The sequence below is a fragment of the Xenopus tropicalis genome, chromosome 8 (genome assembly GCF_000004195.4).
Source record: "Xenopus tropicalis strain Nigerian chromosome 8, UCB_Xtro_10.0, whole genome shotgun sequence".
NCBI classification, from domain to species: domain Eukaryota; kingdom Metazoa; phylum Chordata; class Amphibia; order Anura; family Pipidae; genus Xenopus; species Xenopus tropicalis.
Window position 1 is genome coordinate 88007326 of NC_030684.2, and position 17356 is coordinate 88024681.

The window sequence follows — 17356 nt, forward strand, 5'->3', positions numbered from 1 at the left end:
TTTTGGTACAATATAATTTAGTCGTACCCTGAAATATACTGAATATACATTGATGGCTTTGCTGGAGTGACAATACAACTTTACATTGAATAATTGTTCTGTGAGTATTTAGCCACTGGTACAGCGTTTCTATAAAAAAAGCAATCAATCTCTTCTGTATATTGGTACACCATCTCATGCATTATTTAAAACACACAATCCTTATAGTTGAATCATTTTGTACAGTTGCAGGGATTATAGTAAATACGTATGTAAATAGTCATATTTCTTTAAGCAGAAATTCCTGGTCGTAGCTTCTGGACTATTAGTAGTACGAGAGATGTTAGCATAAGGGAACCCTATTGTAGTCTCTTGGCTACAACTGTAGAAGAAATGTTCCACCAATAATTTCCATTTGGTAACTAGAGAAGTAAGAACCAGCTGCCACATCCGTGGTCATCAGCTGGCAATACAGCTGAAAAGTCATGTTGGGAAAGTCATGTTGGTTGGCATTAGAAGTAAAACAGGCCTGATTTGCCTATGGATGCCTATGACCTAGCTGTAAAACATCCAAAAAAATGCAAATAGATCAAGTAATAAGCGGTACACTCAAATATTATCCTATATTTTCGTCCCTGTCCTGGTTCATCATCAGATGAAAAGTCTCAAAAGTTTGAAAAGAAAATACAATGCACAGATTAAAGACTGTTGTACTATTCTTTATAGAAAAGAAACAGGTATGTGTTAAATATTCAGGCTCTTCAAACATAATCTTCTGTATCTTTTGCGTTCATAGCGTTGTATAGTTCAAATCAGGAAACTTATGAGCTTATGTAATAAATAATGTGCGCCTATTGCAGTAACCCATAGCAAGCAATCAGCAGATAGCATTAAATGATCCCCTGTTTAAAAGCAAACATTTTTTTGGTTGTTAGGGGTTACTACTCCTTAGTGCCTTTTATTACATATGGGGGTTATTGTGTAAGGACTCGCCAGTCCAGTAGATCTAGTGCACACCATGTGGTACACCATACTACAATGTGCTGAAGCTGAAAGTATATATTTTAAACCAGAGGGTTGATTCACTAAAGTGCAATAACGCATATCGCATGCTTTTTTTGTGTTAAAATTGACGCGAAAAAAAACCGTGCGATTCGCAAAATTATTATCGCGTGTGTTAAGTTGCATATCGCATGCGTTAAATTTAGAAAGTAATGGCGTGTATGGCTAATATGGCGTGCATTTTTTCGCACGCGGTGACTATTTGTGCGCGATGCATTCATTAGCGCGCGTTCCATCAAATACCGCACGAAAATAGTCTTCACCACTTAAATAACGCAAGCAGTATCGTGTCTAAATTAACGCAAGTATGCTTTTAGTGAATCGTGCGTTAAGACACGAAAAATTAGACGCAATAAAATTTTTAAGGCATGCTATAAATAGTGCACGTTTTAATGCACTTTAGTGAATCGGCCCTCAGTTGTCTAGTGTTTGGGGGGCATGAGTATAGATTACTTCCAGGCACCCGACATTAAATATATCTGGAAGTCTATTGCACAGCCCACTGAGAAGTTTCCTAGGCAAACTAGTTTGCTGTGTAAATAAGAAAACAGTTTCTTTTTTAAAATCTGCGTGATGCAAGGGAGGCACTTTGCACTTTCTGTAAAAAATCATATTTTACATTACAAGTATTTTAAGATGCTGTTGGTGCAATGTGTAAAGCACAACAGTACTCCACTTGCCATTCAATTTTTCATTTCATTACTTAAATGTATAAAGGATTGTTCATACTGCAAGGCTTTCCTTGCTAAATATGTAACTTGAGCTGCAGAAAACATCCATTTAAAATTGGACACAAAGAAAACTGCATGCTGAATGCCTACTCATAAATACATTTAGATTCATACTGCATGGTGGCTTTAAGCCCATTGCAATCCGCAGCATGCTTCTGAAGTAACTGCTAACCTGCCACAAAGCACGTGGATTTATTATGTTTCCAGTATTAAAGGATTTATTAGGTAAATCTACCTGCAACCTTTTTGACATGATTTAAAACCCTAAGCTGCACACAGAGTAAAGATGCCACATCAGCCCTTTAATACTGGACACATATTAAATCCCCATGCAACTGTGTTATATACTAATCAGTAGCATTTGGGATTCCTATGTTTTGGGTAAAAACAGGATGAGGTGGCAATATGCATTGGTCCTCCTGCAGAGGTCATTGATTGGCTACAGATAATTAATACTTGTCACGGGTCCTTTAATCTAATAAATGAAAATTGTAGAGTTAGAATTGGTAGCATTTTTTGAAAAATACACTGTATAACCAAAACTATTTGGACATACAACCAAATGGATCATGGGCCCCCTGCTAAAATGTCATGTCTTCAGTCACTGCTGAGCTCCAGACTATACTTGGATATAAAGTCAACCAAAGAAGTAGCTGGGAGCATTGTTTTTTTTATAGTTTAGCATGAGCAAATGTTCACACACAAATAGATGGAATGGTGTAATGCTCTCTGCTGTTGGAGACAGCAGGTATTTATAGGATGCCAGGGAAACATTACCTTCCTGGATGCATAATGACCACTGAAAAGTTTGGCACAAAAAGGGTTATGGCCAGGGATGTGTTTTTTATGGTTTGGGCTAAGACTCTTGGATTCAGTTCAACATCCAGAGATCTGTATCCTTTTGGTAATACAGTGTATACATAAGTTTGCACATGGTGAGTGAAATAGTGTGAAATGACATGAATGACACAATGGGGGAGATTTACTAATCCACGAACTAATCCACGAAGGCGTCCGAATGCGTTTTTTCGTAATGATCGGTATTTCTGCGACTTTTTCGTAGCCGTCGCAACTTTTTCGTATGTCCCGCGATTTTTTCGTATATTTTCCGCGACTTTCTCGTCGCCGTCGCGAAAAAAATTGGATTGGTTTTTCCGCTGTTTACTATCGCTCAATACTAAAAAAATCGCGACGGCGACGAAAAAGTTGTGCAAAATACGATAAAGTCGAAAAATATTCTGATGGCAGGTTAAATAAGAAAGTCAGAGAATGTTTGAAAGTAATAAGCATATTAATTTAAAAAAACATGTCAAACTTTCTGTCCATCTCCATCTATGTAAGCATTGCTGGAAATGTTTTAATCAGTGTCCACTGGTGAGGATTTGACTTGACAGAAGCTGATCATACTTGCCACATAGAAGGTAAAAGTGACTACTGTAAATCAGCAAGTAATGCAGGATTAATGCCAGGGCAGAACTGAAACATGGACCCTACAGCACTTCTCAGTTTCAGTTCCCAGCATCCTTAGTTAACAGAAGTCAACACTAGAGCATCTATCTTGAGCTTGACTTACCTGTTATAGAGTACTATCGAAATGAGTTTTGAAGATTATAAATGTTTTAACATTGCTAATCATGAGCTGTCATTGCTCTGGCCTCTAAGTGAGTTAGCATTTTCTATAAAAATGTAATAGCTAAGACAGACATTATCAAAATACATTTATATGTTGTTTTATGATGAGCCAAAAAGTGCCAAGAGACTTCTATTCTGTTAAGCAATTTACATGCTGCCATTCATATACTCAGTTTATCTGTGTGCAATTTAAGATAATTGATTGTCTGGGTGCCAGGGCCCACTCTCAGACAGAGACAGTGGCAAATAGAGGTTATATAGAGTTATAATGGAAATCAGAAAGGACTTAAAGGGAAAATTTCCAAGACTGGGGCCCTCTGGGTCCTGGGCCTACATGGAGATCCTCTGGTATTGTGGTAGACCAATTCAACCACGGGTTTACCCTTTGTGTACAATGGCACCAGGCACAGCTCACAGACTGGATGCAAATGGTGGATAAGGAGGGCAAATTATTCTTATGCGTTTTAAAGATTTGTAAAGAAAATCAGCCTCTATGAAAGTGACTATACAAGGTTTTTAGCTTCAGGGTTGCACCCTGTTAAATTAATGACAAGTGCTAATTGCCTATAGTGTTTGCCAATGGATTCTGCAGCAGCCAGAAGCTTCAATGAGTATGTACTTCACAAGAGACTATACAGTTGCTCTTATTGTGACAATTGTGTCAACCCAGGCAAATCCGCAGTTCAGGCTGCCATTGCTAATACTTCTAATCATTTGTATAAGTGATAAATCTGCCATCCTCTGTCTTGATCAGTGAATACAAATGCCCACTGATAGGGATAACTCAACAAAATACCATTTGGTAGGGATATAGCATTTGTTCTTTTTTTCAAGTCTAATATGGGAAAGAGCAAAAGTAAACATCTGTTGGTTAGGCTAAAGAAATAATACATATTCATAATAAGAAACTAAACATTAAATTACTGTTCAAAGCACCATGAGACCTTCCTAACCCATCAGTTGGCAAGAATGTCTCCAAATATAGTGTTTAGTGGGACACTGTGATCCAAACCAGCAACTAATGCCTTAAACCAACAAGCAGTTATAAATCTTGTTAACTACGTTGCTTCTTGGAACCATCTTCAGCCATTGGTATTGCATAGACGTGATACCGCAGCTGTGTGTCCTGGGTTGATTTATTAAGTGCATGCATTCACTTGGGGGTGTCTCAGAATTATGGTACAATCCCCGAGTGTCCATAATACAATGGTTCAGTCCATGATAGGAAAACACTGCACATGCAGGTGACATAGTCTACATTCTCCACTGGAGACCAAATGACTGTAAGTCTCCCTCAATACTTCACAGCCATACAATCCTTTCTGTGGTCAGTCAGTAACAGAAGTACCTGGGCTTTCAACCAGATACATGCAATGAATGTACCTTCCTCTGTTATGGATGCTCTGAAGTACATTTCTGTCCTCTGTATGACAAACAATGCGACTCCACACCTCACACTCAACCTTTGTAACAAGAGCATATGAGTCCAAATAAAGTCCTTCTCTCTGTGACTTCTGCAAGTACTTATCCATCAAAAATAAAGCAATGAAAAAGGGACACATGCGTTCAGTGCCTCCCATAATTTGGAGGTTACACAAAGATGATTATAACCACAGCTGGGATCCTGGCTCTAGGCAGTTTCCAGTGACATTGCATATTCTGCCCGGCTAGTTCCATTCTCCTCTTTGCGCATTGGTTTCCTTTGGGAAGCAAGAGAAAAATGAGAAATACAAACATTTTCATATTTATTATGTAGGTAAATCAAAGGCATGCTGTTATCTTAGTTCTTTCTCTGCCTGTTGTAACATGACCTAATAGAAGTAACTATAATGTTAATTACATGAATAGTTTGTTAATTACATGAATAATTTGTTGAGGCTGGTATTCTGTACATAGCTTACATGATGTTTAATAGTAATTGTACAAATTGGTAGAATTAAAAATGGTGCAGCCTTTTGTAAAGAGTAAAGAAGCCACCTTCTATCTTTTTATTTATGGTTTATTTATGGTTTTCTAAATAGATGAGACTGATGAGTTGATACAGCAATATACTGCATCACATCCACAAAATTACCAGAATGAGTTCCATCAAATAGCCCTCCTGATAGGGCTACAGCCAAATACAAGTACAAACAAACTGTAGATTAAAGTATACTTCTAAACTACAACTATACAAGCTGAAAAGCAGTTGTGTCAACTTGTACTTTGGCAACATTGTAGAACATCTGGTACAGACCATGGGGGGAATTCATAAAATTTGTATAATTACATATGAGAGTTGTAATATCTCCAAAAGTCTCTCTGATGACAAAGCTGTCAGGATCTTTCTTTCTACCCACTGTTAACTGTCTGGTTTATATGCAAACCTTGAATCTCAAGAAAGACTTTTCTAATATCTCTTTTAGGCTCATTTTCATGTAATGTAGGGAGAATGGTTTCTTTAGTTGCAAAAGACACTACACAGAGATGTTATCCGGTGTTAATGACCCACTCTGGACAATTAAAAAACATTATTTCATGTTACCAATTTGTGTGAATATTGCTTTTACATAAATCACTCTTATGACATGACTTTAGTTGATGACTCTGAAATTGCCACCTTTTGCCCATACTGCAATGTAAATCGATATTATTAAAGTGTGAAATACCAATGAAAGATTCAGCCACCTTCTATTAATTCCTACAGGAGTTTTAGAAGCATATTTATGAATAAGTGAAAGTTAGAGTTAAACTTTTTCTAAATATGCTTAAAAAAAATCCCATAGTTATGAATAGAAAGGTTTCTGTAGGGAGCTCTAATTTCATGCTTTGAGAAATCTGCCCCAATATGTTAATGTGACAAACTTGAAAAGCAAAATCCTGAATGTATCAAATACAAAGTCTAGAATAAAACTGGGTTCACAAACTTCACAAACTGAATTGGGGCATTTACTAAAAGCTTAGGGGCAGATTTATCAAAATGTGAGTTTAGAGCTTAATACATAAAACCTCACCCACATTCTATTCATTCCTATGGAATTTTTAGAAGCATATTTATCAATCGGTGATAAGTACACTTGTTAAAATCCCATAGGGATGAATAGAACATTGGTGAGCTTTTATGTATTAAGCTCTAAACTCACATTTTGATAACTCTGTCCCTAGTGGGCTTATTTATCAATTTTTGACTAATTTGAATAAACGCGCATATGGAATGGTCGCTGTAAGTACCAACACAACACAAGGCTTCTAAAAATGCTAGTGAGTATATAGCTCTTCAGGCCATGGATTGGCGAGGTAACAAAATATAGCAGCCCTTAGATGCCCTCTTTAAATTGAGAATTAAATATAGTCTGAAATTTCATGGAAAACACTGCACAATTAAACACTTTCATTCCAGTAAAGAAAAAAAAATCTCCAGGCAGAGGTAGGTGTCATACACATCTACTGTTTTATAGTTTAGCCTATACAACAGGGTGGTATACCCCAATTGCTTTTTATTCTAATAACAAAGTACCATAAGATGAATATATCTTTAACAATTATGCCTTCAATGTAATGTAGGTGCAAGCCAAGACTGCAATATAAATGAAATAGGAAGAGATCCACAAGTGTTTATTTTCCCCCTGAAGTAACAGCACACAGCCTTATTAAACTAAGAGGCAGCCATAATCAGGCAGCCCTTAAAAATTCCCTATGGAGAGAAGCACTAATTATCTTGCATAAATGACATAAAAAAGATCGATTTAGCACAGCTGCTATTCCCAGCAATCAGATCAGCAGCCAACGGTATCTGCATGTTGTCCATTTTATGTCACAAAATGCACTGAAACATTGAGGTGCTAAAAAAATCTGAGACACGTTACCCAAACTACAGTAAATTTGTATTGACAAATAGAGAACAGGGTGGTTGCTGCAAGAGATTATCTTGGGTAGGTAAGGAAAGTTTTAACCTCGAAATTGCCTGATGATGTATTCATACACACTATAAACTGTAATTGTACAGTTCACCTAATAAAATGTCATGAGGTCACATGGTGGATATTCCGCTCAGCTCGGGTGAGTTGATTTCGGGCCGAAACTGAATGCTTTTTGAGTTTTTCAGACCAAAGTCTACTTAGAGGCTGATTTATCAAAGTCTGAATTTTGGACTGTGAAAAGTACGTTTAAGAAAAAATTCTAAAATTTTAGATTGCATCGCAGTCGTACGAAAATATTGTTGTATGATTCGAAAGTTCCAGAATTTTCGTATCCGAACGATTGTAAAAGGCGCAAAAAACTTTCTGACTTTGAACCTTAAGTGCATGTTTTTGGAAGCCTCCCATAGGGCTCAATGGCACTCTGCAGCTCCAACCTGGCCCAAGGAAAGTCTCCCATAGGGCTCAATGGCACTCTGCAGCTCCAACCTGGCCCAAGGAAAGTCTCCCATAGGGCTCAATGGCACTCTGCAGCTCCAACCTGGCCCAAGGAAAGTCTCCCATAGGGCTCAATGGCACTCTGCAGCTCCAACCCGGCCCAAGGAAAGTCTCCCATAGGAATCAATGGCATTCTGCAGCTCCAACCTGGCCCAAGGAAAGCCTCCCATAGGACTCAATGGCACTCTGCAGCTCCAACCTGGCCCAAGGAAAGTCTCCCATAGGAATAAATGGCACTCTGCAGCTCCAACCTGGCCCAAGGAAAGTCTCCCATAGGAATAAATGGCACTCTGCAGCTCCAACCTGGCCCAAGGAAAGTCATGATACTGAAGCTTGAATGAATCCGAAACTTTCGTTTCGACAAATACGATTTGTCGCACAAAGTACCAAAAAGTCACGGAGATTAACGAATTTTGTAGAAAATACACACAGTTCTGAAAGTCAGAATAAATATGAATTTTTTCCAGTCGGACTAATTCATACTTTGATAAAAGTGCCCCATAATGTATCTGCATTCAGTGCCTGTCTGTGGAGATACATGGAGCTGCGGGTGAAAGCGAATCCGCTTTTCTCAAGCAGATAATCCACCACATGTGACTGTATGGTACATATATAATTATATGAGCATCTCCTACATGCAGTGGAAATGGCTAATTTTTGGGCCCCACAACAACATCCCTGGGCCCCTACGCATATGCAATTTACATAACTTTTGCAAATACTTATATCACTTTCAAAGAAGCTTATGGAATTTATGTATAAACTCCATTGACCCCCCAATTTAAGAATGGCTTTACACAACTTTATGAACTAATAAAGACTTGTTTTTGGTCCCCTGAATTTATGCAAAAGCTCACGTAACTTCCATATCAAGCAATGACAGTAAAGAGCAGATGCAGGAAGGAGTGCAGGGTTTAAACTTAACGCAAACACCACTGATGCCCAATGGACTTAATGGACTTAATTACCACATTAATTAGTATATATAAGACTATATTAGTATCTACTTATTATAGAGTTATACCAACTGTTTATATTGCACACACTAGGGGCATGGCCAAAATTTTAGTACTGTGCACTTGAGTTTATGGGGGGGCCCATACTATAAATAACTTGTAGGGTGCCCCACATGCTAAGAATGTAACGTTTCTATGGATTCCTAGCATTCTAAATTTATGTAGGATAAAATCTTTTTTTTTTAACTTTATCTGTGTTTGTCAGCAGATATGCAGTATTTTACATTAGTATTGATGAATATTATAGCACTATCGTTAGTATATCAGTTTTTGTTTTAATACTGTATGAGAGAACCACTCACCATGAGTCCAAAGCCCCCAGTGAAAAGGCAAGGACCCTGCAGTCACTGAGACTGGTGGCAGAATGCTGTCAGTCTATGTCTAGAATCAGCAAGAATAAAAAGTTATGCACAAGTCAGCCCCCTTCAATAATGATTCAGTGCCCCAGGACTAGTGCAGCAGGAAGTCAGACTTTCACTGCTAAGTTAAAATGGTGAATGTAATAATCCTGAGTACCCAGGGGTAGCTGCATCAAACACACAGACATATTCAGAGCAATCTTTTTGTGACTGACGCAGCATTTTACTTACCATCATAATGTAAGTGTTCAATGGCAGGTGGTCACTGCAGATTTGCTATTTAAACCATGGTTAAAAACATCAGTCTTGGGGGCAGATTTATTATTCAGTGAAAAAATGGCAGTAAAATTCACCACACATTTTTTATCCCTTTTTTATTAGAGTGACTTCCACTGGAGCTTACTTACACAAGGTCTGAAGCAGTGTAACATAAAAGTGTCAAATTTAGTGTAACGGACAGCGTAAAATAAAACAAACCGTTATAACTTCTGCATTTATTTTACTCAGCTTTTTACACCATTTTTCAGGGAATTATGTTTTACACAGCATGATAAATAGGCCCCTAAGGGGCACATTTACTAACCCACGAACGGGCCGAATGCGTCCGATTGTGTTTTTTTCGTAATGATCGGTAATTTTGCGATTTTTTCGGCGTCTTTACGATTTTTGCGTAAAAACGCGAGTTTTTCGTAGCCATTACGAAAGTTGCGTAAAGTTGCGATTTTTTCGTAGCGTTAAAACTTGCGCGAAACGTCGCGCCTTTTAAGTTTTAACGCTACGAAAAAGGCGCGACTTTGCGCGCAAGTGTTAACGCTACGAAAAAATCGCGACTTTGCACAACTTTCGTAATGGCTACGAAAAACTCGCGTTTTTACGCAAAAATCGTAGACGCCGAAAAAATCGCAAAAAATAAGAAAAAGTTGCAAAATGTTCGTTTCCAATCGGAATTTTTCCAATTCGGATTCAAAATCGTGTCTTAGTAAATCAGCCCCTAAGTGTAGGTGGCATCAGGTATACCTGTTATATCAACTTCAGTTCTGTACCCTATATGTAAGTTAATGTCATAGTTTGGAGTGGGGTTTATAAATATTCTTCCCAGTTTTTTCTTATCTGTAAATATGATTGTATATTGGCTCAGAGTATTGACTACATTAATCTGGTTACATGTAGACATAATTAAGAGTCAATAGGTTCATATAATTATGTTACACTACATGAATCGGGATAAAGCTGTCTCAAGTTTAATATATTTAAGACCTTATGATCAGCCCAGTTAGCAAATTCTAGGTATGCAGAAGCTGCTTTTAATGGCTTAGGCTTAGGACATTGGTACATGTGATGGTTTTGGGAGTTGGGCTTTACTTTCAAGTAATGGTCATGGAGGGTGATTTTGGGTGCTTTTGCCCTGCATGATCGAGCTACAGGCAAATCAGGCAAAATGCACAAAATCACCCAGTGCACCATTGCCATTAAGAATCACACTGATATTTACATGGTGCTGGCTCCTTCTGAAAGCTCAGACTCACTGAGATGGTTGCATACACATCATTATTGCAGCTAAATACATTTATTGGCTTAAGAATAAAATTTTAAATGGTAGAATAAATTATTTGCATATATATATTTAGTAATATAAACTATATTGTAAAAAATGTAACGAAAAGAAAGAAGTGTGCTGAGAGAAATATGTCACCTGTGTAGCTGAACTGCAGCTCCCATATAGTGTTGAGCGTTGTGCGAAGTATTTAGAGGACTGTAAGGGAAATTTATCATCAGACATGTCCAGAGGTTATCCAAGCATGCGCAACATGCTATTTTTTCACTAAAGGATTGGGAATACTTTTGAATTTGCTTGGATAAGCTCTGAAGATGTCAGGCTATAAATTTCCCTTACAGTCCGCTATATACTTCGCACAACACTCAGCACTATATGGGAGCTGCAGTTCAGCTATACAGGTGACATATTTCTCTCTGCATACTTCTTTCTTTTTGTTACGTCTATTTTACTTCTGTTTCATTTGTATTTTTGGTATTAGGATTACATTTGAGTTTTGTATTGGTGTTTATTTATTTTGATATATGTACACGTATGGGGGTGTGTTCTGGCTAGTTTTGTCATAGTGACGTCATCAGCCTAATTTTGGCGCCAGATTGGGTTTATCAGTGGATTTTGTGTTTGGCTATTTACTTTGACAAAGGCTGTGGAAACAGCCGAAACGTTAGATGGACGGTTGACCTGTGAGTGCTATATATATATATATATACTGGAACAAGGACAGCACTCCTAGGATTTAAAGAATTTTGAGCAAAATGTAAATGCAAAAATAGAAATTTTTATAACTCAACGTTTCGGTCTCACATAAAAACCTTCATCTGGAGTGAAAAACAAAAGGTTTCAGTCTCACACAGAAACCTTCATCTGGAGTGAAAAACCTAAAGTTTGTGTTTCACTCCAAAAGAAGGTTTCTGTGTGAGACTTAAAGGTCGAGTAATAAACCTTTCTACTTTTGCATTTACATTTTGCTCACATTTTTTTTTGTACTAGCATATATATATATACTAAATCAATGCTCAGTGCTCACCCAGATTTCATTAATCTCAAGACAACCCAGAACTTACTTGGGCAGCACAATATCTCACTATCTTTTTATTAAAAAAGCCAACTAAGAATAAAGTAAAGCAATACTTTAAGAAACCACGACATAGGAAATATGAAAAATAACAAATCATACTATAAATACTTATATGAAGAAATTATATGTAGGGGTTAAAATGCAAGAACACTGCTTGTTCAGTCTCTCAGATGCCTTTGTACCTGACTTGTGGACCAAGTATGGTTCTTTCTTTGTAACAACAACAAGCAGGATCAGCCCCACTTTGGTTCCAAGGGTGGCAGCCAGTCTATTCCCAAATATTAAAAAGTAGGTGTGCCTTCTTTAAGAACTGCTTGACCATTGGTTTAGTAGTATTATTGTCCTTAATGATACTAAATGCTTATTAGTAGCCATCATTCGAAGACTCAATTCTATTAGTTTAGCTCACATAATATGGAAAACATTTATAGTTGTGCAGCAGGTCAGCATATTAGTTCAGATTACCAGTTTGTGGATGCATAAGTGTTTCTGCTGATTGTGCAGTCATTGCCTGGGACCTTCTTTGGTAGACATTTTTACTAAATAAATTAAAATTTCTTAGAACCAATAATGGGTCAAAGGGACAGACCGCTATACAAAATTGGATCAGATCTCGCTTTGTTATCTTGTGCATCCATCTGTATCATAGTACCAGTCAATTTGACTGCTAGGCTGCTAGGCATCACTGAATGCTGCTAGATACTGCCCAAACAAATGTGGTTTCATATAAACAAAACTAAAGCACTTTTGACAATTGGTTGTTATAAACTACACAGAAGTAATAAATGAGCCCATGCAGACAGTAGTTCTGCTAAGAGGATTCAACAAGCACTTGTAAACTGTAAGAGTAGTAAAGAGATTTTCAATATTCACTTAGGAAAACACAGTTCCAAGGGTTCGTGGCTACCAACGAGAGGTCCGGGCTTTTTTAAATACAATAATTGTACATGACTCCAGCGGAACCATTCAGACATCCTCAAACAGGGAATTACTTAAACCATTACCTGCACCACTGCCCATGTTATACAGTATACTGTATGTGATAACTTACCATATGAGGGTTAACTGATCTGACACAGATGTTGTAGTTAAGTGACAACCAAACAATTGTCCTAAGTTTTCCTGGATAAGGCTTTCTTTTTGAGTCCTAGATAAATCAGTAACTCTTTAGCTGCTCCATATAATAGTAATTATTTTACAGTATGATTAGGTGATGGTGTATATTGCTTTGCAGTTTTTGTCTGTAGACAATTGTGAGTGATGTCTGTTAATGACGCTGCATGGGTAGTTAGCAGTCACTATAAAGTAATTAATAAACTGATACCTAAAAACAGCAAATGAATGTAAACTGCAAAAATGTTCAGAAGACTACTCTAAACAAGTTTATATTCATTTTCTGTTTGGGTTTAACCCCGTGGGCATAAATGCAAGACCTCTTTTTCCTGTGGGATTTCCTGCACTTTTGAACATAGACAGGAACTGATGTATTCATGGAAAGTCACTGCTGTATTCATGGAAAAGGTGCAGGTCTTTTCACTTTATTCTACAGTGGAACAAGCAAAGGATGCAAATCATTCAACACTGATAACATTTTCTTATGTGTAGGAGGATAATTTGCATTGGATAGGGTAGTATATGATTTAGTAACTCCACAATAGTCAATAGTCAAGATGTACAGTTTTACACCAAAATTGGGTGGTAATTCTGGATAGAGGTGGGCTCTTTATTAGTTTTAAGGGTTGGCCTGTAACATTTGCAAAGTACTGTGTCCAGAAAAGACACCATGAAATAAAATGGTTATGAACTGCAATTAGGTTGTAAGTGAACCAAGGTGCACGCCTTTCTGAGTTTCTGAGAAAATGTCTTGCATTTTGTCCTGGGGATGCCAATTTTGCAGTGGTTACTTAATGGCAACTACTTTAAGACCATATGGACCATGCACATACCCCGAACTTCTGAATGATAACATTTGTGTCAAATTAGTCCATGCTGCCACCACACCATAAACTTGCCGATTACATAGGATGCATGCGCAAGCTAAGGTGATATTAAATGTGGAGACTGTCCAAAATGAGTACACATTCCAAGTTCAATCAATGTCAGTGGATACAAGCTCGGTGTGTTGGAGAGCCCTCACATCTTATTTCCATTGCAAGCAGTTCACATATAAAATGTTGGGGAGCCCCCCCTAAGCCCCAAACCCTTCATTCCTTGTGACCTTAACACAAACCCAGTTATTCAATAATTTACCAAATAAAATGAAAATATTAGGTTCTGAACAGTTTTAATTTTACTAGCATTCAAATATTTTCTCAGTCATAGGGCTGCCTAGTGACTAGTCCTTACTATTTGTACTTCATTCCCATTGATGCCAAAACCATTTTGTCACACACCATTTAGTGTACACCCCTCTAAAATTAAGTATATAAACTTACCCCCATATGTAATAGCAGGCACTAATTTGCCCAGTAACAGTAACCTATAGCAACCAATAAGATGTTTGCTTTTAAACAGGTGACCAGTAAATTCTACCTGCTCATTGGTTGGTATGGGTTACTGCACCCAAAAGTAGTGCCTTTTATTCCATAACCCCATATAAGCATGTGCTTGTACAGGTATTGCACCCATTATCCAGAATGCTTGGGACCTGGGGTTTTCCGGATAAGGGGTCTTTCTGTAATTCGGATCTCCTACCTTAAGTCTACTAAAAACAATATTTAAACAGTATTTAAACTCAATAGGATGGGTTTGGCTCCAAAAAGGATTAATTATACCTTAGTTGGGATCAAGTACAAAGTACTGTTTTATTATTACAGAGAAAAAGGAAATAATTTGTAAAAATTAGAATTATTTGCCTATAATGGAGTCTATGGGAGATGGCCTTTCTGTAATTTGGAACTTTCTGAATAATGGGTTTCCTGATAAGGGGTCCGATACCTGTAATACACTATGACCATCAATGCCAAACCCAGCCTTATTCTATTGGCGATGTTGGAAGTCCCAAGTTCTCAAAAGCTGTAGAGCCGTAAGTGTGATATCCCTCTACCCTAAATCTAAATATTTACTCATAGTATGTGCAAGTTAAAAAATATAAACATACCTTTTTATTGCTTTGTAGCACATGATAACAGCTACAAAGAGAAGAACTGCAGCAACAATAATTACCAGAAAATGCCACCAGGTTTTTTCCTGAATGCATGGAGGACCATTATCTGCAAAGAAAAAAATATGGATCAGTAAGCAGCAGCTTTTCAGAGTGTGGATGTTTCAATTAAGTACAAGGAACAGTAAGGACACACTTTTTCTTGGTTTGAGCAGAACTGCATGTTTGTCCATTCAGTAAAAATCTAAGTACAAGAGTACAGAACTGTCCTCAGATTTCACACTCTGATGGAGAAATATCATTTTTAGGAAATTCAAGGAGTACTCTGTGCTGTTAATAACCATTCTACAGAAGTCGTGTGTGCTGTGATAAGTGTATTCACCTGCATCATCTGCCTTTATCTTCTTTATAAACATGGATGACAACTGGAATGCGTAGTGATTTTAATAGAAAATACAATGTATATTAGCAATAAAGAATGTTTCAGTATATGCAGCCCTTAAAGAGGATCTTTCAAAAAGCTGTATAATAAAATACCTTTTCAAATTAAACATGAAACTCAAATTCATTTGTATATTTACACATCCAAATCCATTATAAAGGCATTTAAAAATCCCAGCTGTCAATCAGTAATGCCTGCTCCGCCTCTATGCCTTAGGCATAGAGGTGGGGCAGACAATAACTTTAACTTTCCTTTCAGTACTCACTTCACCCTCCCTCCTCACCATCTAATTGTGTAGCCAGTGCATGGGCATGGGCATCAGGTCTCCAATTCTGGCACATAGATGAGATTTTTGGGTGATGCAAAGCTTAGTGCCCACAAAATGGCACCTGCCTGCTTGCTGTGATTGTGTAATTTCAAGATTGAAGGACACAAGATTTATATTACTTATATAGCTGAAGAATACTGTGCAATTCAACACTGTTTGTTAAAAATATTGAATTTTAACACTCGGGTTCACATTTAAATCAACATTAGAAATAAGAAATGTAATATAAAAACTTCATTAATAGTAAATAAGTTTATTGGTTCGAAGTTTGTCATTTTCATGATGCAAGGTTGTGCATCTTAGTAGAAATAATATTAATGCTGAATGGTATTAACACTAAATGGTAGTGTAACCCCTTTTTGGCTGAAAAGCACTTAAACACCAGGCTATGGTAGAACATGGGGTACATGTAACTCTCTTTCCAAGGAATGGTATACAAGTCAGAGAGGATATATCCTGGATGGCAGGGATGAAAGGTTCTGAACCATCCCTTTAAGAGAACCAACAGAGGGTTAACCAGCTGGAGGGTGTGGGCTGGACAGCCAAGGTGGGGGTTTTTAAAGATTGGAAAGGCAGGTGGGGAGACAGCAAAGTGTGGAAGGAGGAGCTGCATGTGTGAGAGTTTGGGATCCACCTGCTGAATTACCTGAGACAAACCAATGTGTCTGGACTGCATGTGGGACATTTTTCTGTAAGCCAAATGTATTTGGACTATGGGAACACTTTTCAGCTAAAGTAAGCCTTTTGTTACTGAAAACAAGCTGTTTTCTGTTGCCCTTTTGCTGCTATTGAACAGCCTTTTGAGTTGAAAAATAGATGGACTGTTTCCCTGGAAGTTTGGAGTGGCCTGCACATGTGCTGCAACCCCGCTGTGTTCCTCCAAAACTTCACAAAGGATATTAATGAGCTGGAGACAGTTTAGAGATGTGCAACTAAACTGTCAAGGTAGACTGTCAAGGATTGCTTTGTTTTCTCTGGAGAAAATATGCTTGTAAGGGGATTAAAGAACAAGAGGCCATCCCCTTAGACCTGAAGAACTGAATTTTCAATGGAAACAGCCCAAATTACTCTTCATGGGGAGGGCAATAAGGCTGTAATTTTACTGATCATAAATTGCTTTAAACCATGCACTTGGCAACTTTAGGACCACAGACTTTTAACAAAAAACTCTGATTTTGAGAATGTCTGCTTGCGAGGAATGAATTACTGGGAAGAAGAGGGTCATGGAATGTTGCTCAATCCCTTTTTGGTAAATCTCAATCAATCAAATTAGTTGCAGATCAGTTGCATTTTCATTATACCTCACTTATACCTTTTGGTATATCTGAAACTAAGCAGTTGCAGCATGATTATAAAATTGTAACTAGAACCCTTGTTTTTGAAAATGTCAAAGTCCATGTTCATTTGCTGTAGCTACAATTTTGATGGAATAAGTGGTCACCGCATGGAAAAGCAGGCTAATTATTTTAGATCTTGTAAACCATGTACCATTTCCTCAATTTCCAAAATAAAGCAAACTAGCTCACTCTCTAATTATTATGCCCTGGGCTCATAAAATGATACTAAGAATTGCAGTGAATGTACTACAGATTTATGTTCAGGACTGCTGCTCTCTGATTTCTATAATTCTAATACTATTATACAAAGCAAAGGGAAGATTGATGGTTATGCCTAAGG

General features: G+C 37.6%; 1 protein-coding gene across 2 annotated transcripts in view; it reads right to left on the minus strand.

Moving 5' to 3' along the window:
- Window positions 1–2930: 2930 nt before the first annotated feature.
- Window positions 2931–17356, minus strand: part of prima1 (proline rich membrane anchor 1) — a 43626-nt gene continuing 29200 nt past the window's right edge. For both annotated transcript variants that reach the window (XM_002933228.5, XM_031891976.1), the window contains exons 4-5: window positions 14907–15018; window positions 2931–5104 (exon numbers count right to left, since the gene is read on the minus strand). In XM_002933228.5, coding sequence (XP_002933274.1) covers window positions 5035–5104; window positions 14907–15018 — 182 coding nt within the window. In that variant the 3' untranslated portion in view covers window positions 2931–5034. The remainder of the gene's footprint in view (window positions 5105–14906; window positions 15019–17356) is intronic.